Source organism: Oryctolagus cuniculus, chromosome 7, assembly GCF_051225735.1.
Source record: "Oryctolagus cuniculus isolate XC-2025 breed Fujian yellow rabbit chromosome 7, ASM5122573v1, whole genome shotgun sequence".
Lineage (NCBI taxonomy): Eukaryota > Metazoa > Chordata > Mammalia > Lagomorpha > Leporidae > Oryctolagus > Oryctolagus cuniculus.
Genome location: NC_142873.1, coordinates 81,647,116 through 81,673,036, shown reverse-complemented (window position 1 = coordinate 81,673,036; position 25,921 = coordinate 81,647,116). Strand labels below are relative to the sequence as shown.

Below are 25,921 nucleotides of genomic sequence, written 5' to 3'. Positions count from 1 at the left end.
CATAAAATCTATTCTGATACTTGTAGAGAAATGAATAAAGCTGCCAGGCACTGTGGTAGGAGCTAGGGACATAAAGCTTTTTCAAGACAATTCATCTGTCCTTGAGAAACTGTACTCAGGGAGTAGCCACCTGTACTGATGACCTCTTCCTCCCTCAGTCTTCAAAAAGGGAAAGGCCAAGGGCGAATCTGATTCTATGGCTTTCTCCACCCCATTTCCACGAATTCTTCTTTCCCACAAGAATGCCAAGACTGACCTTGCTTGCAGCCAAGGGCATTGAATAAAAGTGAACCAACTTATATGTTCATTTCCTGATGCGTGGACCCTTTAGTTGTTGTTGCAGAAAGAATTTTAATTTATGTCTGTGTAGCTATTTCTTAGATCCCTAAAACATTGGCCTGTGTTAACTTGGGTCATCTGGAAAGAGGAACAGAACAAATAAAAACAAACATCCCCACAGTTGTTCCATAAACCCTGTCCCTAAACCGGTTCCCTTGGCCCTAAGCCAATTTTCCATCATCCAAAAGATCGTCCATTTCATTCCCAAATTCCTCATCAGAGCTTCCCAAGGTCTCTCATCTTTGAGGTAAGTTTAAAATAAGTTTTTTTTTTTCTTTTTGTTGCCTTACTTTTTTTCTACTACACCTCAGGTTTTAATTGAATTCCTGTGATATTTCTATGTAACTTTTCATATTTTAGTACTGGGATTGATGTATTTAAATCTACAATGTGACAACTCCAGAGCTGGTTTGACCGCTTCCAAGTGCCCCCAGTTCACCCTTTCATACCACTGATGAGGCGGCTGAACAAAATCCATCCCGAAATCAACTCTAGATGTCACCATGGAAGCTGGTGTATTTCTAGGCTTCCATATCTTGTTTTCTGGGTCTTTCAGTCATCTTTAAAAATACATTTGGCAAGGCTGTAGGTATTTTTGAGTTGGTTTTCTCAGGAATACCTCATCCAGCCCCAAGTCAGCTTCCTTTCTAATAATAGCAACTGCGTGTATTCCATTTTAAAATACTATACAGTTTGTCTATAAAGATGGTGCTGCTTTGCATCTTATTCCAGGTGAGTTGATGGTTATTTTCCTTTTTTTAATGAATTTTTTTAAAGATTTATTTATCTATTTATTTGAAAGTCAGAGCCACACAGAAAGAGAAGGAGAGGCAGAGAGTGAGAGGTTTTCCATCGCTGGTTTACTCCCCAATTGGCCGCAACAGCCGGAGCTGTGCCCATCCAAAGCCCGGAGCCAGGAGCCTCTTCCTGGTCTCCCAGGAGGGTACAGGGGCCCGAGGACCCAGGCCATCTTCCACTGGTTTCCCAGGCCACAAGAGAGCTGGATCGGAAGTGGAGCAGCCAGGACTTGAACCAGAGCCCATATGGGATGCTGGTGCTGCAGGTGATGGCTTTACCTGCTACGCCACAGTGCCAGCCCCAGGTTATTTTCCTTTTGCTGACAAAGGATTCAAAATAATGTATCTGATATCTTGTACTTAGACTTTTCTTGTAACTTTATTTTTAATGGGTTCTTCATTTATTCAATCAATTAATATATGAGCACCTGTTATGTGCCAAACACTGTTTAGCAGTTGGGACAACAGTGATGAACAAGGCAGACATTATTACTGCCCTTATGGAGCTTATAGTCTAGGGGGAGACCCACATGAACCTAAGAACACAAATGGACAGAACACGGTGTCTATGACAGGGGCCATCGTGATGTGAGAGCCACATCCACAGTGCTGGGAGAGCTTAAACTTCCGGGTTTGACTTCGGGAGCTCAGAGACAGCTTCCCTGAGCAACTGGTGCTGGAGCCTTGATCTCCAGTATGCACAAGAATTTGCAGAGCAAGGAGGGAGAGGGGCTGGAATAACATTCCAGTTCTACAGTTAGTGTCATAAGGCCCAGCTGCTAGCTATCATTTGTCTTTTTTTGTAGTGACTTTTTAGGAGCCATTTAGATCATTTAACCTTTCCCATCATGTCATGTCTCTCACTTAGTTTCACATTTCTTTTTGAGAGGGGAATTACTTTTTTTATCTGTCAAAATTTAAGAACATATTCATCTTCAGAAACATGTATTTTAATTAAGTGACTTGTATTGTTCAAGAATTTTTTTCATATACCTTGTTGGCACAGTCTAGACTGGGGAGTGTCCGGAAGCCTTTCCCCATATCCTCCTGGAGCCTTCAAATAAAGAAATCTTTCATGCCCTCCATCAATGGGTAGGATGTGTGGCTCTGGGAGTATTGGATGTCTTCGTATTAGACTTCATTTAACTTTGTTGTGAGAAAACATAACTAGGGAGAGGAAGCTCACATAATTTCTAACCTGGAAAAATGCCCACTAAATCAGTATGTGAAATTAGAGCCAAAGCTAGCTAATGTTTTTCTTGTGGGCACAAAGATCTACCTTAAATGATTATTGACGGGATGGATGAAACCGTGTCAGTTTTAATACTCTGGCAGTGCAGGTTGCATAGTCGTGATTTCCTCCTGCAGAGCTGGTTTTTTCCAGAGGCTGAGGACCTGAACATCTTCCTTCCATCACAGATTTTGCTGAGCACACCCGCCAGGAAAGACAGCTCAAGAGCTGGCATGAGATTGAGAGCAGCCTTCTAGAATGTCCCAAAGAGAATTCTTCAGCAGCCAGTGTTTTTGCTACTATCAAACCTCCCATGGCACCTGAAATTGTAAATGGTAGATTCTCATAAAGATTAATTTTCTAACAGAAGAAGGGGGCAGGCATGTGGCCTACTGGGTAATCTGCCCGTTGGGACACCCAGGTACCAGATTGGAGTACCTGCATTCGATGCCTGCCTCCGCCTCCTGATTCCAGCTTCCTGTTAATGCTGACCCTAGGAGGCAGTGGTAATGCTTCTGGTAATTGAATCCCTGTCACGCATGTAAGAGCGCTGGACTGAGTCCCTGGCTCCTAGCTCCAGCCTTGGCCATTGTAGGTATTCAGAGAGTGAACCACCATATGGAAGCACAGCACATTCTCTCACTCTTGCTCTCATTCTCACTGTCTTGCTGTCTTCCAAATAACTAAATTAAAAATAAATAAATTGGAAGATAAAAATTATCACAGTCTAATTCTATTAAACTTTCATTCTCAACTTTAAATATCTCTCATTTTCTGAACAGTGCTGCTTTGTTTCCTACTTGCTGTATTTAACATAGCTGGAAAATTTTAATTTTACCACTATTTAATTAAAAAAAACCCACATTGGAAAGTTTTTGACAAAACATTGCTGGTGCTTCCCTGTCATGCTTTTGGATGACTGGTACTTACCAGTCTACCAATGATGTTCATGAAAAGGTTTCTGGAAAACACTCTCAACTCCCTGTCAGAACAGAAAAAAACGATATTCCTCCTATAGAATCATTAAGAATTTAACTCAACAATTTATTGGGCATTTTTGGGCCTTGGGGAAAAGAATTTATGAAATAAAGAATACCCCTTGCCTTTTCAGATTATTCTAAACTGCAGAAAGTAATAGGCAAGAAACTTTAGTTTTAATGGGCAGATGTCTCCTTGTCTTCTCCTTCCTCTCCTTGCTGTCGTTTGACCAGTGTAGCATTCCACGGAGCTGACCTGGCCAGCACTTTTGTTTTGTCTGGATTTTCTGGCCTGCACAGGATGTTCACTGTGTGTCTGCTGCTTAGAATTCTTGTGCCCTCTTTACTTAAGCTGCAAAATTGTATTGGAGATAAATCTCAGTTTCCTTCTGTCCACTGAAGAAAGAGATAAATGGTCTTCAGAACAATCATTAAAGATTTACTCAGCTGAACCCCAGATTTCATTGTTGAATGTTAAGTCTGATAAGAGGGGGGCCCGACATTGTGGTTTTACTGGTAAAGCCACCACCTGCAATACCAGCATCCCATAGGGTGCCGGTTTGAGACCCAACTGCTCCACTTCCAATCCAGCTCCTTTCTAATGTGCCTGGGAAATCAGAAAATAGCCCAAATAGTTGGGTCCCTGCAACCATATGGGAGACCCAGAAGAAGCTCCTGGCTTCTGCCCGGCCCAGCCCTGGCCATTACAGCTATCTGGGGAATGAACCAGCAGATGGAAGATCTCTCTCTGTGTGACTGACTTTCAAATAAGTAGATAAATCTTTTAAAAATAAATAAATAAAGACTGATAAGATGAACTGAAACCTTGTCCAAACTATGGTCAGTGACATTGAGAGTTTGAGGGAAAGCCCACAGCCTTTTAAAGGATTGGAATCCTATGGGGTGGGGTAGGGGTGGGAGTATGCATACCCTGCCTCCTGAAGGAGATAGAAATAAAGGAGATAGAATGAAGAGGCAACTAGGAAGCCAGCAGGACCAGAGAGCAGAGGTATATTCAACACAACAGAAAAGAGGAATAGGGTGACTAATATCTGATAGTCTTCTATTGTCAGCTTTTTAAAAACTGTTCGATGACAGCTTAGCCTCATTTCAAAAAACAATTTCTGAATTTAAATGCACTTAAAATGTGCCAAGTAAGCATAAGATTATTTTAGTGATGTATAGATGTAGCTGAGGATTTTTGACAAAAATCCCAAAGAAATTAAGTCCCTCTTTTAAGATCTCAGCAAGAGTTAGGAATGCAGTGCTCCAAAGCATTATAGTGTTAACAGGATGTTTATGTTTAAATCTGTCCTCTGTCACTTGTTTCTTCATAGGGTAATATTCAGACAAAGGAAGCAAAGTGCTTGGCCACTTCCTTGGGTGCAAGATGAGACCTAAGAAGGCATTGTCAATCAATATACAACCTCTTTAGCACTAGTGACAGAACATTGTGCATTAAAAGTTCAATGATCCTTAACTCTGAAATTATAAATAATTCCTGCATCTGTTCCTCATCTCAAGTATGCTCTGCAATAGTGAATATTCCTTGAATAATTATTTGCAATACGGAGTTATGTGCTAATAGTCACTCTTATTTATAGCTATGTCAAGTCCTATAAAATAATAACAATAGAAGTGTTTGGTCTTTACTGCAAAATGCTTAATTGGTTCTGTGTGTGTGTGTGTATGTGGTGTGTATTTAAATTCTCTTTCAATTTGACAAATACATATTGAGAACCTCTTGTAAGGCATTCTGCTATTATCTCTAAGATACAGAGATAAAAAAGATATAAACTTTGTCCTCAGAGAAGTAAGCATAGCATATTTAGCTGCACCATTGACATAGGAACAATAATCTATACCAGTTACAGAGGAGAGCAGTTTCAATTCCTGTTGTCCTAGGAATTTCCTCAGTGCACTTTCTTCCATGAGTGCATGTGGACAAGGGCAAGGGCTTCTGTTTTTTGTTTTTTTTTTCATTTCCACTCCCTCAGCAACTAGTACAGGGCCTGATATGCAGTTTGCTCTGTAATTTATAGCAAGCACATGAGTGAATGAAACTGGGTTATGCCTGTGAAGAACAGACACAGCTACAGACCATAATATGTGACAAACTCATAGTGAGTTCCAAGACCTATGACAATGATAAAGATAATTGGAAATCATCACATATAGTAAAGGCCTTGAGATGTATGATCTGCAGTACCCATGCTTAAAAGGATTCTTTAAATATGTGAAGGGCATGGTTAGTAATAATTACTTCTTCATTTGTTGGGAGAGAATGAGAATTGCTAGGTAGGAGGCGTGTTTGCTCCATGACACCACCACCCTTAGAAAGCAGGGTGAATTCAGTTTGTAGACTTTCCATATAATGTAGTTGGGTCACTAACTGGACATAGATCATGGGAATTCCAAGGAGAGGATAACACAGAAGTTTCTGTTGAGTTGCAAGTCCAATTTGCTTCTTAAGGTTTCTTTGAGTCAGAAGTTTGCTCATTTTATGAGCCTCCAAGGGCAGCATAGCTGAAGAATAATTTAAATGATGGATTTTAAAATTATTTTTCACTTTCAAATGAATGGAAAGATTTTGAGTAGAGGAAAAATTTTTATGAAACTACTTGTTTCTAAACACATTTTAGATTTTTAAGTTCCAATCAGCATCCTGTAGTATTAGCAAAGAGCTTTAGAATGAGGGAGATGATTTGGTTGGAAGTCATAATTTATCACTAGCCATATTTCTTGGGCAAGAAACCTAGTTTTTCTTGGCTCAAGTTTTCAGCCATAAAATGAGGGTGTGGACTGGATTATCTCTTTGTTCCTATTCAGGTCCTAAAATTTTATAACTCATTTATGATTTTCTGTCATAATTAAATATATGTCTAACAAAGCCATACAGGAGTACTTCAGAAGATTCATGGAACATGTATTCAAAGATAAGTTTATTTTGGTGCAAAAGTGATTTTGAATTTCAACCATAAAAAGGGTCTGCAGAAAGTTCAAGGAAAATATATATTATGAGAAAACTATGCATAAATTTCAGTAATTTTTGCACCAAAGTAACTTGACTTATAATCCCATTTTCCATGAACTTTTTGAAGCATAATTATATTTTCATAGAATTATGTTCTTCTTTTGGGGATTTTTCTAGAAATATTTCATATGTGCATCACAACCATACAATAAAACAGTATCCTGAGTCAGATTCTCCCAAGGGAGAAGGACCTGATTGTCATGTAACTGCAAAACTGGCTTTTTTCTTCTTTATATTTCTACCTTAGCACTGCTAGTGAAAAGCACTTTGTTTTAAAACTGATGCTTTGAGCATACCCTAATGACTTTATTTTGATTTGCGGATCCTTTGGGTACAACTAAGAAGAAGCCACAAATCTGATTTTTTGAGAGAGAGAGAAACCATCCACTAGCTCACTCCCTAAATGCCTGCAATGGCAGGGACAAAGGGAGAGCAGAGCTGGGAATCTCAATCCAGGGTGCCCGTGTTGGGGGCAGGAACTGAACTCCTGAGCCATCACCACCACCTCCTGGGGTCCACATTAACAGGAAGCTGCAATCAGGAGCTAGAATGGGACTCAAACCCAGACTCTCTGATGTGGGCTATAGGTGTCCTAAACGGTGTCTTAGCCACTGGGCCAGAAGCCATAAATTTAACATCATGGCATTTCTATATTCTTCCATTTTTGCACTTCTCTTTCTCCCCATAGCTGTGCTGATGTCCTGGCTGTCTGTTGTGGGACCTTCCTCCCATGACATCACTCAGATAACACACTTCGCTTTGGCAATTCTTTTCTTTTTCTTTTTTTTTTTTTTGAAGACTTATTTATTTGAAAGTCAGAGTTACAGAGAGAGAGAGAAATCTTCCATCTGCTGATTTACTCTCCAAATAACCGCAATGACCAGGGCTGGGCCAGGCTGAAGCCAGGAGCCAGGATCTTCCTCCGGATCTCCCATGTGGGTGCAGGGATCCAGAGATTTGGGCCATCCTCTGCTGCTTTCCCAGGTGCATTAGCAAGGAGCTGGATTGTAAGTGCTGCAGCCAGGACTTGAACTGGCACCCATATGGGACGTAGGGGCTACAGATGGAGGTTTAACCCACTGCACCACAGCACCAGCCCCAAAATTATTATTTTCAAAACTTGGGGCAATTGCACCCACTTTCTCCATTAGAATTACTACATATTCATTAATTAATTAATCAAATAGTGCCTACTGTGTGCCAAGTATTATTTTCTAACTGAAAAGAAAAACCCTACTTTTATAAAACTTACCTTCTCTTGGAAGGTAAGGAGTAATGCATTAGGAAACATAACGAATAAGCTTTTACATGACAGCTTGGACATGGATGTGAAAGAGAGGGGTCAAGGATGATTCCAAGGTTTTTGGCTGAGACAACCACAAAGATGATAGCAGTTGAGCAGTTGCCATTTGCAGATGTAGGGTAGCTCCATCTGCAGCAGGACTTCCCTATGGGGCAGGGCGTAGGAAATGGGATGGGAGGAGGTCTGGGCCACACTGATTTTTTTTTTTTTTTGGACAGGCTGAGTGGACAGAGAGAGAGACAGAGAGAAATGTCTCCCTTTTTTCCGTTGGTTCACCCCACAATGGCAGCTGCAGCCGGTGCACTGCGGCCGGTGCACCGCGCTGATCCGAAGCCAGGAGCCAGGTGCTTCTCCTGGTCTCCCACACTAATTTTGATGGGTCAAGTGTACATTTAAATAGGATATCACGGGCTTAGCTGGAACTGTGAGTCTGGGTGCAAACAGAAACGTGTGAAGAGTGCAGTATGGATGGTGTTGAAAGCACTGAGACCAAACACGATTACCAAAGCAGGGAACGAGTTAGGGAAGAGAAGAGGACCAAAGACTGAGCACTGGGCCCCTCCGAAATAAGAAGGCATGGAGGAGAGGAGGAAGCAGTGAAGCAGTGTAAGAAGTAACAGCGTGGGTGTAGGAGGAAACCCGCAAGGTGTTTGCAAAGCCAACTGAGGGGTGCTGAAACCATGTCAGATACTGCCGGTGGATCAAATATGGTGACAAATGAGAACTGACTGTTGGATTTCACAACACAGATGAGAAACACATATGGGTTTCTTCTCAGTCGGATTCATTTTTCCTGTGCTGAGGAATTATTAAATTATTCATTCTGTGAAGGGGCCACTCACCAGGTTACTGATAGATGCCTGGTGTCATTTAGAATTAGCCGTTGTTTCCTTGCATGGTGTATGATGGTGTTATCTAAAGGGGACACGCACCAGAACAGTGGGGGACAGAACAAATGCCAGCTGTGCCCATCTGAAAGCCAGGGGAGGAACCAGTGCTGTGGCTCACTTGGTTAATCCTCCGCCTGCGGCGCCGGCATCCCATATGGGCGCCGTGTTCTAGTCCTGGTTGCTCCTCTTCCAGTCCAGCTCTCTGCTGTGGCCCGGGAGGGCAGTGGAGGATGGCCCAGGTGCTTGGGCCCTGTACCCGAATGGGAGACCAAGAGGAAGCACCTGGCTCCTGGCTTCAGATCAGCACAACACCAGCTGTAGTGGCCATTTGGGGGGTGAACCAATGGAAGGAAGACCTCTCTGTCTCTCTTGCTCACTGTCTATAACTCCACCTGTCAAAAAAAAAAAAAAAAAAAAAAGCCAGGGGATGCTAGTGTTGGGAACCACATACCTACATAGAATTATGTTGATATTCTTTGTGTTGTGAGTTAATGAGTAGAATAGGAAATATTCTGTGCGATCAGTTCTAAGAATGCACTAAGGTTATCCTGGGGATGGGTAGGGACATAGATTTTAGGAAGAATCAGAAGAAGGGAGGGAAGGAGAGAGGGAGAAAGGGAGGAAAGAACAAACGAATGAACAAACTCCTGTGTTTGCACCTGATTCTACCAATATCCTTTAGCAAAGGATTAGTTGATATCATTGAGAGGCAAAGTTGTCTGAAATATGGAAATATTAAGATGTTTTTTATAACTAAAAAAATTAGAAAAAGAGAAGGAAGGAGGGTGGAAGAAGAGAGGGGGAGGAGAGAGGGAGGAAAAGAATATCATTATGTTCTTAGAATTGTATTTATAAACCATATTGAATCTATTAAAAAACTGATTTGAAGTGTAAAAAAGCTTTTTTATAAAATGTATTTTTAAAGGGAAAATATATATGGGCTTCTGAAAGAGATAGCAGAAATAGAGATAATGAGGGCACTTCAAAAATTTTGTGGAAAGTAGAATTAAAAGATGAATTTATTTGGGTACAAAAATGTTAAATCCATGCATTATTTTTTTCATAATATGCATTGTCCGTGATCTTTCTGAAAACTCCTTGTATACATGGATTTCAAAATTTTTTGCACCCAAATAAACTATTCATTCCATTTCCACAAACTTTTTGAAGTACTCTCATATAATGTAAAGTTTAAATTTTAAAATTAGGGTAGCAGAATCCCTTGATATAATTTGAAATTTCATATTTCCAAAGACAGTACTGGTTATATAAACTAAAATATCTTGTAATAAGTTGGGAATATCAAAGTATCAAAGCTATCACTTATCCTTCTAAAATAGAGAAATATTTAAATAGAAATACAATTACACTGGTTGATTCTTAGCCCCCTATTTAAACCCAACAATTTCTTCAGAAATGGACCTCTTACTTAGCTTAAAATAGTAACCCTTGAAATTGTCATAAATCACTGTGAAACAACAGAGGTAAGGAAACAGAAATTAAGTGTTGTTGCCACTGGAATGCATAACTTTTCAGAGGTGCTGAACGTTGTAAAAGAAAAGTACAAAAAGAATTTTTTTCAGTTAAGTAAGCAAAAGGTTCACCTACTTTCTCTTTAGTTTAGATTTTTTTATTTCTCCCCACTCTCCTTTTCATATCAAGAACATGAAGGATTAATACTGTCCTAGATATCAGCTTGGAGCTACGACATGTATTATGCATCGATGTGTGTATATTTATATGTAGCATGCATTACCTGTCTATTGGCATGTACGTGCAACATACATACACATACACACAACGCATTTACCCGAAAGAGTTTAAGTGCACTCAGAGCTGAGTGACAACACCGAAAAGCTGGCTGTCTCGACCAGCTGCTGACAAGTCTTAATCCATCTTTACTAGGCTGTGCTAACAGTAAGGAGCGCAGGATAGCACGGAAGTTTCTTACATCCCTCAGTTTGTCTTTATTTTCCATATTAGAAAAGTGGTGCCTGTGTGGCAACTCAGCCAAGGACATAGAGACCCTCACCTGCTGGGAATGCTCAAGCTTTTGCTTTTACCAGGACAGCCAGAAGTTAAGAAAGAACAGTGACCTTTGGCCTCTGTGGTTCTCAACCTGTAGCCCAGTCATTTTTAAGGAGCCCCACAGTCCAAACAATTTTACTATGCATGGATACTTCCTTCCTTTTCCAGTGATGATGCAAAAGCAGTGGTGGGTAAGGTGTTTTCACATGAATGAAGGTGGAGGCACCAGACCATGCTGGAGAAATTGGAGTCTTCACTGGTACACACTTGCAATTGAAAAAAAAAAAAAATCCAGCATCACTTAATGTCCTTGTTGAAGATGTGAAAATTAATATTTGTCAAACAAATTGATATGAGTTACACACCACTATAGTTTGTTTTGTTTTTGTTTTTGTTTTTGTTTTTTTTGTTTTTGTTTTTGTTTTTTTTTAACAGGCAGAGTGGACAGTGAGAGAAAGAGACAGAGAGAAAGGTCTTCCTTTGCCGTTGGTTCACCCTCCAATGGCCGCCGCAGCCAGCGCGCTGCGGCCGGCGCACCGCGCTGATCCGATGGCAGGAGCCAGGAGCCAGGTGCTTTTCCTGGTCTCCCATGGGGTGCAGGGCCCAAGCACCTGGGCCATCCTCCACTGCACTCCCTGGCCACAGCAGAGGGCTGGCCTGGAAGAGGGGCAACCGGGACAGAATCCGGCGCCCCGACCGGGACTAGAACCTGGTGTGCCGGCGCCGCTAGGCGGAGGATTAGCCTAGTGAGCCGCGGCTCCGGCCTCACACCACTATAGTTTTAATGATTTTGCAACTATTTTAAAATTTCTACAAGTGAAATCGAACATCTTTTCATTTGATGATTGTTTATAGTCCTTGCCTATGTTCCTGCTGGACTACGGTCTTTTCATGTTTTTCTTGGTTAAACTCTTTGTTTAATGGAGCCATTAAGCCTTTGGCTATAATGTAAATAATATAATGTGTGCACCAGTAAATAAAAAATGTTATCTCAAAAAATATTATATTGAAAAAATGCTACTTTAATATCTCTTATCCCTTGACTACATGTGTGATGAAATGGGAAGAAGACACCAAATACTTCTGCTTCATTCAAAGCACTCATACAATGGTTGTCTCTGGGATAGCCCTTATGTGAGCGAGTTGAAAGTAGAATGAACTACTTTATCATATCATACCACTTCTACTTGCACAAAACAACTGACTACTCAGACCTGAATATGTGGCATATTGTGTTCTCAAAATGAATGAAGTTACCCTGACACTTGAAATAGAACTACTAATAATACTTGCTGACAGTGATAAAATTCAAACTTTGAAGTGACAATTAGAATTCTAGAAAACTTGTATTTACCACTGTGTTCCCCATACTTAATTGTTCTGATGGTAACAGTAGTGACATCAATGACTGTTAGGTTTTTTTATATAGAAATTTGTGAACATTTGCTCAGTGATTCAATGTTTTCTACATTACCAATGCACAACATTACAAAATCATACATGGTGGAAGAGTGTGATTAAAAGCACAAGAAGACTAATGAGTTTTAATATAAAGACTTCACAAAGTTCCTTAATCCTGTGTTACAACTAACCTCATCAAATGTTAGTGTAGTCTCAAGAATGAATATCCACAATGTTATGCAAAGGCTGATGAGATATTCCTTCAATTTTCAATCCTGTGGCTCTCTGAGGCCATTTTGTGATTCATACACTTCAACCGAAACAGCATCACCATAGACTGAGTGCAGAAGCAGATATGAAAATCCACTTGCCTTCTACATTAAGTCAGGCATTCAAGAGATTTGCGAAAATATAAAACAATACTTTTTTTGTTTTGGGCGATGGTTATTTTTCATAAAAATATGCATTTTTTGACAGGTAGAGTTAGAGAGAGAGACAGAGAGAAAGGTCTTCCTTTTTCCATTGGTTCACCCTCCGAGTGGCTGCTGCGGCCGGCACGCTGCAGCTGGCGCTGCGCCAATCTGAAGCCAGGAGCCAGGTGCTTCCTCCTGGTCTCCCATGTGGGTGCAGGGCCCAAGGACCTGGGCCTCCTCCACTGCACTCCGGGGCCACAACAGAGAGCTGGACTGGAAGAGGAGCAACCGGGACAGAATCCGGCGCCCCAACCGGGACTAGAACCCGGTGTGCCAGTGCCGCAGGCAGAGGATTAGCCTAGTGAGCCACAGCGCCGGCCAAAATATGCATTTTTTAAAGATGTATTTGTTTATTTGAAAGGCTGAGTTATAGAGAAGGAGAGACATATCTTCCACCTGCTGGTTCACTCTCTAAATGGCCACAACAGCCAGGGCTGGGCCAGGCCAAAGCCAGGATCCAGGAATTCCATCTTGGTCTCCCACACCAATGGCAGGGGCCCAACTACTAGGGCCATTTTCTGCTTCCTTTCCAGGCACATTAGCAGGAAGCTGGAATTGAGAGCAGATACATGACTCAAACCCAGGCACTCTGATATGGGATGCAGATGTAATGCCATGCCAAATTCCCAACCCCAAGTTTCTTGGTTTTAATTTTTAACATGGCAAATATTTATGGGAATAACAAACAAACACTTGGGGTTCTCCTCCTTAAGTTTCAGAGCATGAAAGCTGTTCTGAAACCACAAAGTTTGAGTACCACTTCTCTGTGCTAGTGCACTTTATTCCTGAAATCATCCCTCGCTTGAATGAAAAAGCACAATTCCCCCTCCAAGGTGTAAAGAAACTTATTTTGAAAGAGACAACCAAATCTAGCAAAGAACACGAACTACTGCACGGATAGTTTGCTAATTATCCCTGTCCACACAGCTGGTTAGTCTCCCAGACCTGAGCTGGATGAGCATTGCTCCATGATGCTCACCTGTGTTCATTCATTCATTCATTCATTTATTCAACAAATAATTGTTCAGTACCTTTTGTTTGCCAGGCACTATGGTAAGTGACAGGAATACAAAATAGAATGAGACAATAGCTTCTGAGGAGGAGCTTGGAAGTTGAGATGAGTTCATGCCTGTCTGTGACTGCTCCTGAAATAACTGACAAGACATTTGGGGCAGTGATTCATCCAGGAGGGGGAAAAAAGGTGTAAAGTGTCAGAAAAATCAACATTTGAACTGGTCTGAAATTTTAAAGAGACTGGGACTGTGCAAAGTAAGTTATTTAACAAGGACGTGTGCAGTTTGCCTGCAACATTTATTTTGCGATCATCTATATGCATATTCAGCCCTCAGGAAGTTTTCAGCCTAGTGGTGGTAACAGAATGCAGTTTTCAAACAAGTTGTGTTTTAGTAAACTAAGGAGACTGTTTCAAATGCTGCACAGATGTCAGGTAGGTCCTAAGTGAGAGCATCACCAGGCAGTTAACATTTTCCACACACAGAACAAATGCAAAGAAGGCAAATCCTTGTTTAAGAAAGTCTTGTAACAGCAAGACACAAGGGAGAATGTTAGAACAGTATCCAAAGCTGGAAGCAACAATGAATCCAGAGAAGGAGCTGTGTTTTTATCTGGGGTGTGAATGGTCTAGTAAAGGAGTTATTATGGAAGTAAAACCCAGGAAACAAACAAGACTGGGGAGATCCAGAAGAAAGTGTAGGCTTTTGCCGGCATTTTAATTAGGACTGAATAACAAGGACAGATGTGGAGAGCTAGAGCAGCGAGTATAAGAAGGCAGAAGTTTCCTTACTGGCAACACTTACTCCTTTCCCTAAGTAATAAGGAAAAAAACATTTTTTCTCACAGTAGCAAGAGTGATTAACCTCGAGTCCTGGGTCACCGGAAGGGCAGTGGATAAGGAGTGAGAGAGGAGGGGGCACCTCTTTCTCCCTTTTCCCAAAGCCTCAGGTGCACCTTATCCATTAGTCGACCTAATTTAGATGGAGATAAGGCATTTCCATGGCAAACTGATTTCTCAGAGGAGAAAACCAGGATAAGTTTGAAGGTCACAATGAAATATGAGAAGTACAGGAAACAGAAAAGAAATCCAGACAAAAGCAGAGACAAAAATATAGGCCAGAGAAAATGGGGTCCTCCCCAACCCACCTCCTCCTCTTAGTAAGATCTTTCCTTGTAAGAAACAAGGACCATGTGGGCAACATTGTTTTCTTTCCCCATGGAACAAGAAAAATGCTTTACAAATAAAATAAAGCTCAGTAAGGAATTAATACAAATGAATGCTGAAATAACACTTCAGAAACCAATTTAAAGCAATAACTCACAATGCCAAGATAAACAGCATGGACACTTCAGCGGGTGAGCTGCTCTTGTTGGTGTCATTGGTTTCTGCGTAAGGGCGATAAGGGTGCAGGAACTCACCAGGACTTGGCCACTGTCCTAGCCGTGGTCTCTTTGTCCCTTATGGAGTGCACAAGGAAGCTGATTATTGGGCATTCATTCAGTAAAGGCTCCTGTCTGTTCCGCGGTAGGCTCCTCATTTCCTCAACTGGTGGATTTATTCACTGGTTCATTGAAACACACGTGTGCCAGGGCAGCTGCTGGGCCGACTGGGGCTCTGCTGCTGATGAGCAAAGCAACATTGCAAACACTGATGCCAACGCCATGTGTATGACGTTCTTGTAGATGCATTAATTCACCCATAGTCTCTCCTTTCTCAGAAACATGATTCCAGTGACAGAATTCCGGCAGTTCTCTGAGCAGCAGCCTGCCTTCCGGGTGCTGAAGCCGTGGTGGGATGTGTTTACCGATTACCTCTCGGTGGCCATGCTGATGATCGGCGTGTTTGGATGTACTCTACAGGTAGGTGTCTGAACCTGTTGTAAAATGGGAGTCACAGCAAGACACTAAGTCAATGAAACAACCTCCTATAAAGCTGGCTGTGTGATTGCTTAATCACATAAACATTAATTGCACTTCTCTGTTCGTATTTGGTGTTTGCAATTGTGGCAGGAAGCCTGAAACAAGAGAGTACTTCAAAAAGTTCATGGAAGATGGAAATAAAAGATAAGCTTATTTTGGTGCAGAAAATTGTGAAGTCCATGCTGACAAGGGGTCTGCAAAACTTCATGGAAGGCTGAGGCATTTAGCTTAATGGTTAAGACGCCCACAACCCATGTTGGAGTGCCTGGCTTTGATAACTGGCTTCAGCTCCTAACTCCAGCTGCCCACTAATAATGGTTCAAGTAATTGTTCCTTGCAAATCACATGGAAAACCTGGATTGAGTTCCCGGCTTTGGCCTGGCCCATCCCTAGCTGTTATAGGCATTTGAGGAGTGAACCAATAGATGGAAGCACTGTCTCTCTCTGCACCTCTAAGGCTGTGGAAAATATGTATTATGAAAAAAATTATGCATGGATTTCAAAAATTTTTGCTGCAAAGTTAATACAATTCCATTTCTCCACAAACTTTTTGAAGTATCCTTGTAAGGACTGAACTTGGCTAATATGACAAATAAGATTCTTGTAAAATTTCAATGAGCCCAATTGCAGTTGACTGTAGTCAAGTAATATTTGATGCCAGTAACATCAAAGAGGGTCTGTTGTCTTTCAAAGTTGGCTTTAGAGTGAAATACAGCTTATCTATCAATAGTGCCATTTGTAATGACAAAGTGTAACTTTTTGCTTTTCTTTACCTCTTACACTTATGCCTGATAAAATTTGCTGAAAAACTAACATTTTAATGAGATGTCATGATTTTATATAATGTCTAATTCCAAATTATTGACGTAATGAGAATATAATGTCTAATTCCAAATTAAAATGGAGCCATGTCAAAATTTACAATTATTCTATATTCTTATATTGACTCCAGATATTCTTGGCATACCTGCAATGTGCCAAGCACCATACTTTGAGGACGGGGGTAGCTCTAACCAGGTCATTTCTGGGGGAGACTAAGGAAACCAGCCATCAGGAAAAGTGAGTTATACTGTGATAGAGACCTCCACAGGCTCTGAGGGAGTACAGAGGAGGTGCACTTGGCTTGGGAACGGTAGAAAAGGTGATAGATGAACTAAAACTTAGGAAACAAGTGGAAGAAGGTCAGTAAAAGGGCTCTGGGGGTGGGAGAAGTTGCCAGGAAGAGGGAAGAAAGCTCAAAGTCATGGATGTGAGGAAGAACAGGTCTTTGAGAAACTGTCAGCAGGACTGGCATCGAAAGGGAGTGATAAATACAAGAGTTGGCACCATGCTTGTGAACAGCATCGCCCAGAACATGGTGAGTAAGATGATGTCAGAGACAACATTAAAGAGGGCCCAGCGCTGTGGAGTGGCAGGTAAAGCCGCCGCCTGTCGTGCTGGCATCCCATATGGATGCCAGTTCACATCCTGGCTGCTCCACTTCTGATTCAGCTGTCTGCTATGACCTGGGAAAGCAGTAGAAGATGGCCCAAGTCTTTGGGCACTGCGTGGAAGACCTGGAGGAAGCTCCTGGCTCCTGGCTTCGGATCAGCGTAGCTCCGTCCATTGCAGCCATCTGGGGAGTAAACCAGCGGATGGAAGACCTCTCTCTCTCTCTCTCTTTCTCGCTCTCTCTGCCTTTCCTTCTCTCTCTGTGTAACTCTAACTTTCAAGTAAATAAATAAATCTTTAAAAAAAAAAAGAGTGAGTGAAAAAGAAAGGGGAGGTTCTGAAGAAGACAAGAAGGGGCATCCCAAAGGAGAGGTGGAAATCGGGGAAGGAGGATGTGTCAGAAGTTGAAGGAGGGTGAGGTCTGTGGGGGTGGGTAGTACCCAACCAACCCACAGACCAAGGCCATTAGAAATCTTAGCTTCATGTGTGGGGGCATTTGGCACAGCAGTGAAACTTCCCCTTGGGATGGCCACATCTCATATCAGAGTGACTATGTTCAAGTTCCAGCTCCACTTTCAATCCATCTTCCTGCTAATATACAGCTTGGGAGGCAGCAGGTGTTGGCTCAAATGCTTTGGTCCCAGCCACCTACAGGGGAGGCCCAAATTGAGTTCCATACTCATGGCTTCAGCTGGGACCAGCCCTGGCTGTTGTGGGCATTTGAGGTGAACCAGTAGATGGAAAACCTCTCTCTCTCTCTCTCTCTCTCTCTCTCTCTCTCTCTCTCTCCCTCCCTCTCTCCCTCTCTCTCTCTCTCTCTGACTTTCAAATCAAAGTAATTAAATATTTTTTACAAGAAATTTTAGTTTCAGTGGTTGGAAAAGTGAATGGAAGTTAAAGAGGCTGTGAGAAAATGTGACTTTGAGGTAGAAGAGGTGGAGAAGAGGTAGGATGAAGGAGGTACCTAAAAGTGATACAGAGTAGAAGCAACGGCCTTCTTAAAATCAATTTTAATAAGTTAACACATAGTGCTTTGTATGCGACAGGCATTCTTCTGAAAACAGCATATATTTTAACTCATTTCATCGTGTAGCAATTCTAAGATGTAGGTGCTATTACTAATCTCATGTACCACTGAGACCCCATGACACAGAACGATAAAGAAAATCCCCCAAGGTAAGTGGCAAAGCTGTTATTCAAACCCAGATCATTGGCTCCAAAGTCCCTGTCTTTGATCCCTAACCCTGAGCTGCCTTGTATTTGGTCACTAAAAACATTTCACCCCTTTCTCACCTACCCAAGAAAGGATTCCAATAAGAAACTGGGTCTGAATGAGAGAGCATAAATTCATTTAAAAACAAAACAGATAATTGTTGAAGAACCTTCTGTGTGCCAGGTATTGTTGTACCAAGAATGATCAATGGGCAGAGGAAAAAATATAAAAGATAGAAATCCCAGCCTTAAGGACAGACATTCTCTGGGGAAAATAGCACATAAAATAATCAAAATCAATTAATAGATTATATGCAATAGGCTCCCTTACCTGCAGGGGGTATATGTTCAAGACCCTCAAAGGATAGTACTGAACCTATTCATTCTTCACGTAGATCTTGGCATCCTCCGCATATGACTTTTTTTTCCTTCTTTATTCAGATCCTTTTCACTTACACCCTTTGCAACTTCTCTTGTGCATATCTACATTTCTGGCACCATCCCTCTTTGCTTTAGAGTTATTATTAAAATAAGGGTGACTTGAGCACAAGCACAGTGACAGTCTGTTAACTGAGGTGGCTGCTGAGTGACTTACAACACACTACTGAGAACAGTACAATGTCAAAGTTACAAATTGTTTCTTTCTGGAATTTTCCAGTTAATATTTTTGGACCACAGTTGACCATGGGTAACTGAAACTGCAGAAAGAAAAACTGTGGTTAAGGAGGGACTGCTGTAATATGTTAGAGGGCTCTGGGGCAATGTAAAAATAATAAAATAATAATAATAATAATAATAATAATAATAATAATAAAACATACAAAGGCAGAAAATGCTAGCAGATGAGATAGGAGTTGTGACTGTTGACCAGGGAATTAAAGGAGGCACAGCAAGAGATGTCCTGCCAGGAGCTTCTAGGCAGAGAGGACAGCAAGAGCAAGGGGTGTGCAGACAACGTTCACAGGACCCTTTCCTTTCTGTGGAAGAACTTGACTTTCTCAGCTGTCCAGCTCTGTTTCCCTGGAGACGTGATAAAGGTCTAATGTTGACTGTTCCTAGGCAACGTTAGTTATGGCATAAATGACTGCTGATTGGCCAGCTGCATCTGGGCTGCAAGAGTGATAAGTGCCTGGTTGGAAGCTGTATCGTTGGACTTCTGTGATTTTGGTGACACAACTAGGTGTGTTTCCTGACACATCGAAGGTGTCTGTTGAGTTACAAGGGATATTGGTTTCTTTACTGCATGAGGCTGTTAAGCCAGGGCAAATCTGGTACCTACCTGTTGGGGATATCTTTTTCCTTGCATTCGGATGGTTTGGAGGAGGAGAGGCACAGGGGGAGACCAGACCTAGCTACAGACCACACTGTGAACAGTTGTGAAGATTTTCCTCCTGAAGGGAAGAACCTGATGCTGCTGTGCTGGCCAGATGCGACTCCGGTCCTGTATCTTTCGAAAGGGGATTCTCCTGCCAAATGAGCTTTATGCTAATCTTATCCATCTGAATGTTAAAGTGGACCGAGAAAGATCCCTGGCAATGTTATAGCATTACAGGCCTGCATCGGGGATGTCCCTGGCATGCTGAAGGGAAACCCAGGAGGCCAGCATGCCAGAGGAGGGAGAGTAGAAGATGAGACCCCAGACCAGTGGGAGCCAGAAAACAGAGGGTCTTGTTGGCCACCAAAAGCTGTTAGGTTTCCCAGTCAGACAGGATGTATGTAGAGGGTTTTCAGCAGAGTGCTGTCATGCTCTGACTTACGTTTTAGGAAACCACTCCAGCTCTGAGAACACAAGAATGGAAGCAGGTGGGAAGGATTATTTGGAAGCCTGGTGCAGTCACCCACACAAGAGATGAATCAGGTGGCTTTGAGCAGGGTAGGAACAGTGGTTTTATGTATATATTTTTGAGAGAAAAAACATCAAAATTTGGTGCAAGATTCAATGTGAAATATGAGGGGGAAAAGAGAAATCAAGGATGGCTCTAAGGGTTTTGTCCTGAGCAAATGGAAAAAAAAAATTTTTTAAGCTTGTTAGTTTTGAGACATCATCAGTCTTCAAAGTGGAGATAGTAGGTAAGTAGTTGAATCTAAGACTGAATTCATGGTTAGTGATGAATGGTCACCTGCTGGAGGAAGGTGGGGAGAGACCCAGATCCCAGGTGGAAGGATGACCCTTGATTTGCTGGGGGTGGGGGTGGGGCATCTTCCACTGAATGGGAATGATGTTAACAGATGCATTTACTTAGGGAGACAAAAAGGTGGAAGCTTATTCCTCATGGGAAGGAGCAGGATGTGGCAGTGAGTGACAGGGCAAGGAGGCCTCACAGAGAAGGCAGGGATGTGGAAAGGCCAGCCTGGTGCACAGACCAGTAGGGGGACTGTAAATCTGCCCTGCTTCACTGCTGTGCTGCAGCTCAAGGCACTGTGGCAGGATCTGCCAAACAAGCACAGAGGATCCTTTCTCTTGTTATGTACTCTGTGCATGATCAAATGCCAAAAAGAGAAAGAACCCACTAATCAGTAAGAACTAGCAGCCAACCTGGAACAAAATGAATGGAAACGAAAGAGCACCCATGGAAGTGTCTGCAATGAACATCGTCTGGAGTTGTGTCTGCAGCAAGTTCAGCAGGGAATTCAGCACAATCTACGTCTTGTCCTGTACCATGGTCAGGATCATTGCCTGCAGCCCTGCCCCTGTCAGGTTTCTCTGCTTCACGGGAAGCCTTTCAGCTCTGACTGACCGCCAGTCCCCCACCACCAGTACCTCCTACCTTCAGGTAGGATGCCTAGCCTGGGTCCTTCATACATCAGCCGGTTTCATCTTTTTGTTTGTTTTAAAGATTTATTTATTTGTTGGAAAGTCAGAAAGTTACACAGAGAGAGGAGAGGCAGAGAGAGAAAGAGGTCTTCCATCCACTGGTTCACTCCCCAATTGGCCGCAATGGCCGGAGCTGCACCAATCCGAAGCCAGGAGCCGGAAACTTCTTCCAGGTCTTTCCATGCTGGTGCAGGAGCCCAAGGACCTGGGCCATATTCTACTGCTTTCCCAGGCCATAGCAGAGATCAGAAGTGGAGCAGCCAGGACTCAAACCAGCACCCATAAAGGATGCTGGCCCTGCAGGCAGTGACTTTACCCACTATGCCACAGCGCTGGCCCCCGGTTCATCTTTATAGCCTTTGCCAAGAAATCGGAAGCCAGTTGACTGAGTACAAGAAGCATTGCCCAAGACACTAGGTTCTGAGAAGTATGATGCCTTGATGACTGTGGCATCAAAAGCTGAAGGCTGTAAGGGCTCAGAGTTCATGTGGGCTGGGTCATTCAATGCAGCAAACATCTGTGGCAGCAGCGATCTGTCAGGCACTGGGCATCCTGCTAGACACTGAGGGAGAGATGTGGCACAGCCCTTGCCCTCAGATGGCTCAGAATCCAGTGGTCCTAACAGTACAGGAGTACCTTCCATTGTCAAAGAGTCATCATGATCCCTCAAGAGCATCCAATCCGGGGCTGTCATCTCAGCCACTGGAAGTTGGAGACCTGAGGAGGAGAACATTGAGCTAAGTCTTAAGGAATGAATACGCAGAACCAAAATAAAATTTTTTACAAGAAGAAAAAAATCGGAAGATTTCGTGTGATGCCTTCACAAACCCTATTTCTTGGCACAGTGGTCAGAGGGACAGATGGCATTTTAGGAGGTGGAATGAGGATTATTAAACATCCTACAGTGCTGGAGAGGCGTTCCCATACAACAGAAGAACGGTCCTGTGCAGAATGCCAGCGGCACTTTCGCTGAGTGACACTGATCCCACCTGGACTAGAATCGGTGCTGTAGTTAGTTCTTGGAATGAGCCTGTGAGTGTAGATTAGTCCCATTTTTCAAGTGGAACTTTTGAAGGCTCCTAGGTAAGTTAACTTGCCAAGAGAACCAGGAGGGCTGTGGCCGGGACTTGAATCCCAGGCTGACTGCGCAGTGTGTGCCTGGACCCGTGCTCACACTGCTGTCAAGTAATATGGAACCATGACATCACAAAGACTGTGTAGCTACAGTTTGGTTTTTAAGACAGGATTTTCAATACAGAAAAAGTGCAAAACGACTCAAAGGGAAAATAGAAAGTTATAAAAAGTATCAATTTTCTTAATTACAGATTGGATTTTTTAAAGAGTATTCACTATATACCTATTATAAAAAAAGATACCTTCCAATTTCATTAAAGAAATAAAAAATAACATGGTCCAAATTACAAAAGAAAGTAAAATTATCCACCCAGGATCTGTATTGCAAATGAAAGTTATGTTGCTTGAGGGAAGAATTTAAACTCTCTTTTTAGCTTCCTATGATAATCCTCTGAAATTGGTTTAATGGCTGACAACTTTATAAACAAAGGGTTCTCTGTGAAGCTCAAATTCTTTCCCATTTCCAAGGTGATATTAAAATAGCTTAATTAAGTTTTTATGCCTTGATTTTTCCTTTGTAAAAATAAAGTACAATAATCTTCTTTCATCTTATTTAAAAAGCAAGCTAACTCTAGATATGAAAATATACAGGGCCTGCATTGTGGCCTGGTGGGTTAAGCCACCTCTTGCAATGCCAGCGTCTCAGAGTGCTGGTTCAAGTTCTGGCTTAGATCCATCTCCGTGCTAATGTTGGGCACCAAAAAGTATGTTGTGCCCAGATCGTTAGATCCCCGCAGAGACCCCCAGAGAGTCGATCACACCGAACTGCAAAAGTAAGGTTTATTCGGGAGTACAAGCCGTGACAGGGACCCCATCCAACCAACCGGCACAGCGGAGGAAGAAGTGAGGCCCCGGTCTTTGGGAGAGTTTTTAAAGGAAAAAAGAGCTACATCAGCAGGAAAAAAGAGTTACTTACAGCATGGAAGCTCTGGGGACAGGGAGTTACAGCGGGGGCCTACAGCACAGGAGCTCTGGGCACAGGGAGTTACTTTGTTTAGCAATATCTACTGTGCTGTCCTTGGTCTACCGAGCTAGCTGTCCCTGGTAAGCTTTGATATCTCCGGAATGCCTGAATGCCTACTTTTACAAGGACCCGGGTCTGCTATGGGAAACGGAAGCTGCTTTTTTTTTTTATTGTTTTAAAATGGAGTCACTTTGGTTCTTCACTAACATGCCTGGGAGGACAGCAGATCATGGCCCATGTTCCTGGGTCCCTGCCCTGCCATGTAGGGACCTGGATGGAATTTCTGCCTCCTGGCTTCAGTCTGGTCCAGGCCTAGCCATTGAGGCCATTTGAGCAGTGAACTGGCAAATCAAGGATCTCTCTCTATATATCTCTGTCTCTCCCTCCCTCTGTGTCGCTGTGCCTTTCAAATAAATACATAAATAAATCTTTTGAAAAATGACAATACAGCAAAGCAAAATCTAAGGTATCATTAGAAAAGCAGCTCATTGATGATAAAATTGTAATACAACAGCTTTTTCAGTATTTTGTAAGTTGACTCTTCCATGGCAAGTAGCAGTTGGTGATCTGTTAATACTAAAAAGTTGTGTTTAACACAACCAGTGAAACTTTGAGAATACTCAGGGAGGGGTTTATCATCTATCAAAGATCTGTTGATTCTTTCTGATGCCCTGATAAAGAAGGATTAGAATCAGCACCCTTGTCTTACTCATCTGACAAATATTTATTCATTTCTGAGCAAGTAGCTATTTTCAAGGCTGCTATGAAATAAGAGCATATAAAGAGAGCATTCCTTAGATTACATCAGTCCACATAAGAAACAGTTATAAAGTCACTGTAAACCAGTAGAGTGTAGGCGTCTATGTATCCTATGCCTGTACAGTCATATACCCTCAGGGCCAGTAGTGTAAACCTGACTTTTTGTGCTATAAACACCACCACTCAGACACTCAACACACTCAACAAAATAGACCAAATCCTGGAAGGTCAACATGTTGCTTCCTGGAAAAATGAGATTGCTTTAGATCTCTGCTCAGTGACTCCAGGTTATCTTATTATGACAGAATCTAAAACAGCCCACAGGCAGGCCACGACCAAATATAGAGTTTGCATTTAGCAACCAGAAGCAGGAACTGGAAGATGCAAGGCCTCTGGGAGCCCTGGGGGACCTGCTTTGTGATTGTTATACAGGAAAGACACTTCCTGCTTTCTGAATTGGGGGGGGGGGGGGAGAATGATTTAAATCATTTGAAACCACCTACAAAAATTCCTTGCAGACTTCCCCAGTCCCTAGGAACAAGCCAGCCATTGGGGTCAGTGTCAGAGTTTGGGACATCTGAGTTTGTTGGTCAAAACTGATCCCACTTTGATTTTTACTGCATACTGAGGTTGGTTTCTGCTTCTCTAATTTTAGAGCCATTAATGTCAGCTTCATGGAAAATGGCCTTCTGGTGAAAATGCTCAAAACAGTTCACTGGAAGGTACAGGCAGTAAATATTATAGATTCCAGAGCAATTTGAAGAGTAGATTTGGATAATGTACCCTGAAGCCTTGCTTCTACTCCATTCCCACACTCCTCTGTCCCATACTTTTGGGCATTTCTAGCAACTTTCTTCTTTTGCCAAATTTGAATATGTAAGTTAAGGCCCATAAATTTTTATGTAGATTAACTCATTGTTTAAGCTGAAATTCTGAATACTGATGAAATATCAGATGGCACCAATGGATAGGCTTAAAATCAAGACCTCATGTAAGATTTGTTTTATGTGGTGCTGGGAAAACTGTATCTCCACATGCAGAAGTATGAAGCAAGACCCCTACCTTACACCTTACACAAAAATCCACTCAATGTGGATTAAAGATATAAATCTATGACCTAACACCATCAAATTATTAGAGAACATTGGAGAAGTTCTGCAAGACATTAGCATAGGCAAACATTTCTTGGAAAAGACCCGAGAGACACAGGCAGTCAAAGCCAAAATTAACAAATGGGATTACATCAAATTGAGAAGTTTCTGTACAGCAAAAGAAACAGGAAAGTGAAGAGGCAACCGATAGAATGGGAGAAATTATTTAAAACTATGCAACTGATAAAGGATTAATAACCAGAATCTACAAAGAGATCAAGAAACTCCACAACAACAAAACAAACAACCCAGTTAAGAGATGGGCCAGGGGCCAGTGCTGTGGCATAGTAGGTTAAGCCACTACCTGCAATGCAGCATCCCATATGGCCGCCGGTTCAAGACCCAGCTGCTCCACTTCTGATCAAGCTCTCCGCTATGGCCTGGGAAAGCAGTAGAAGATGGCCCAAGTCCTTGAGCCCCTACACCTGTGTAGGAGACCCAGAAGAAGCTCCTGGCACCTGGCTTCAGAGCAGCTCAGCTCTGGCCATTGTGTTCATTTGAGGAGTAAAACAGCAGATGGAAGACCTTTCTCTCTCTCTGCCTCTCCTTCTCTCTCTATGTTGCTCTGACTTGCAAATAAATAAATAAATCTTAAAAAAAAAAAAAGAGAGAGATGGGCCAAGGACTTAAACAGATATTTTTCAAAGGAGGAAATCCAAATGGCCAAAAGACACGTGAAAAAATGTTCAGAATCACTAGCCATCAGGGAAATGCAAATCAAAACCACAATGAGGTTTCACCTCACCCCGGTTAGAATGGCTCACATACAGAAATCTACAAACAAGAAATGCTGGTGAGGATGTGGAGGAAAAGGTACCCTAATCCACTGTTGGGAATGCAAACTTGTAAAGCCACTATGGAAGACAGTTTGGAGATGCCTCAGAAATCTGAATATAGTCCTACCATGTGACCCAGCCATCCCACTCCTTGGAATTTACCCAAGGGAAATGAAATCAGCAAATAAAGAGCTATCTGCACCTCCAAGTTTATTGCAGCTCAATTCACAATAGCTAAGACATGGAATTAACCTAAATGGCCATTAATGGAA

General features: G+C 42.3%; 1 protein-coding gene and 1 long non-coding RNA gene across 2 annotated transcripts in view; one reads left to right on the top strand and one right to left on the bottom strand.

The window, feature by feature from the left end:
• Window positions 1–25,921, top strand: part of LRRC8C (leucine rich repeat containing 8 VRAC subunit C) — a 95,388-nt gene that overhangs the window by 37,664 nt on the left and 31,803 nt on the right. The window contains exon 2 of the mRNA XM_002715871.6: window positions 15,206–15,347. Coding sequence (XP_002715917.1) covers window positions 15,210–15,347 — 138 coding nt within the window. The 5' untranslated portion in view covers window positions 15,206–15,209. The remainder of the gene's footprint in view (window positions 1–15,205; window positions 15,348–25,921) is intronic.
• LOC103350127 (uncharacterized) lies at window positions 2,323–15,197 on the bottom strand. The gene is made up of 2 exons (XR_011390589.2): window positions 14,907–15,197; window positions 2,323–2,687 (listed from the first exon to the last, which is right to left on the bottom strand). It is a non-coding gene; the product is annotated as an uncharacterized LOC103350127 (long non-coding RNA).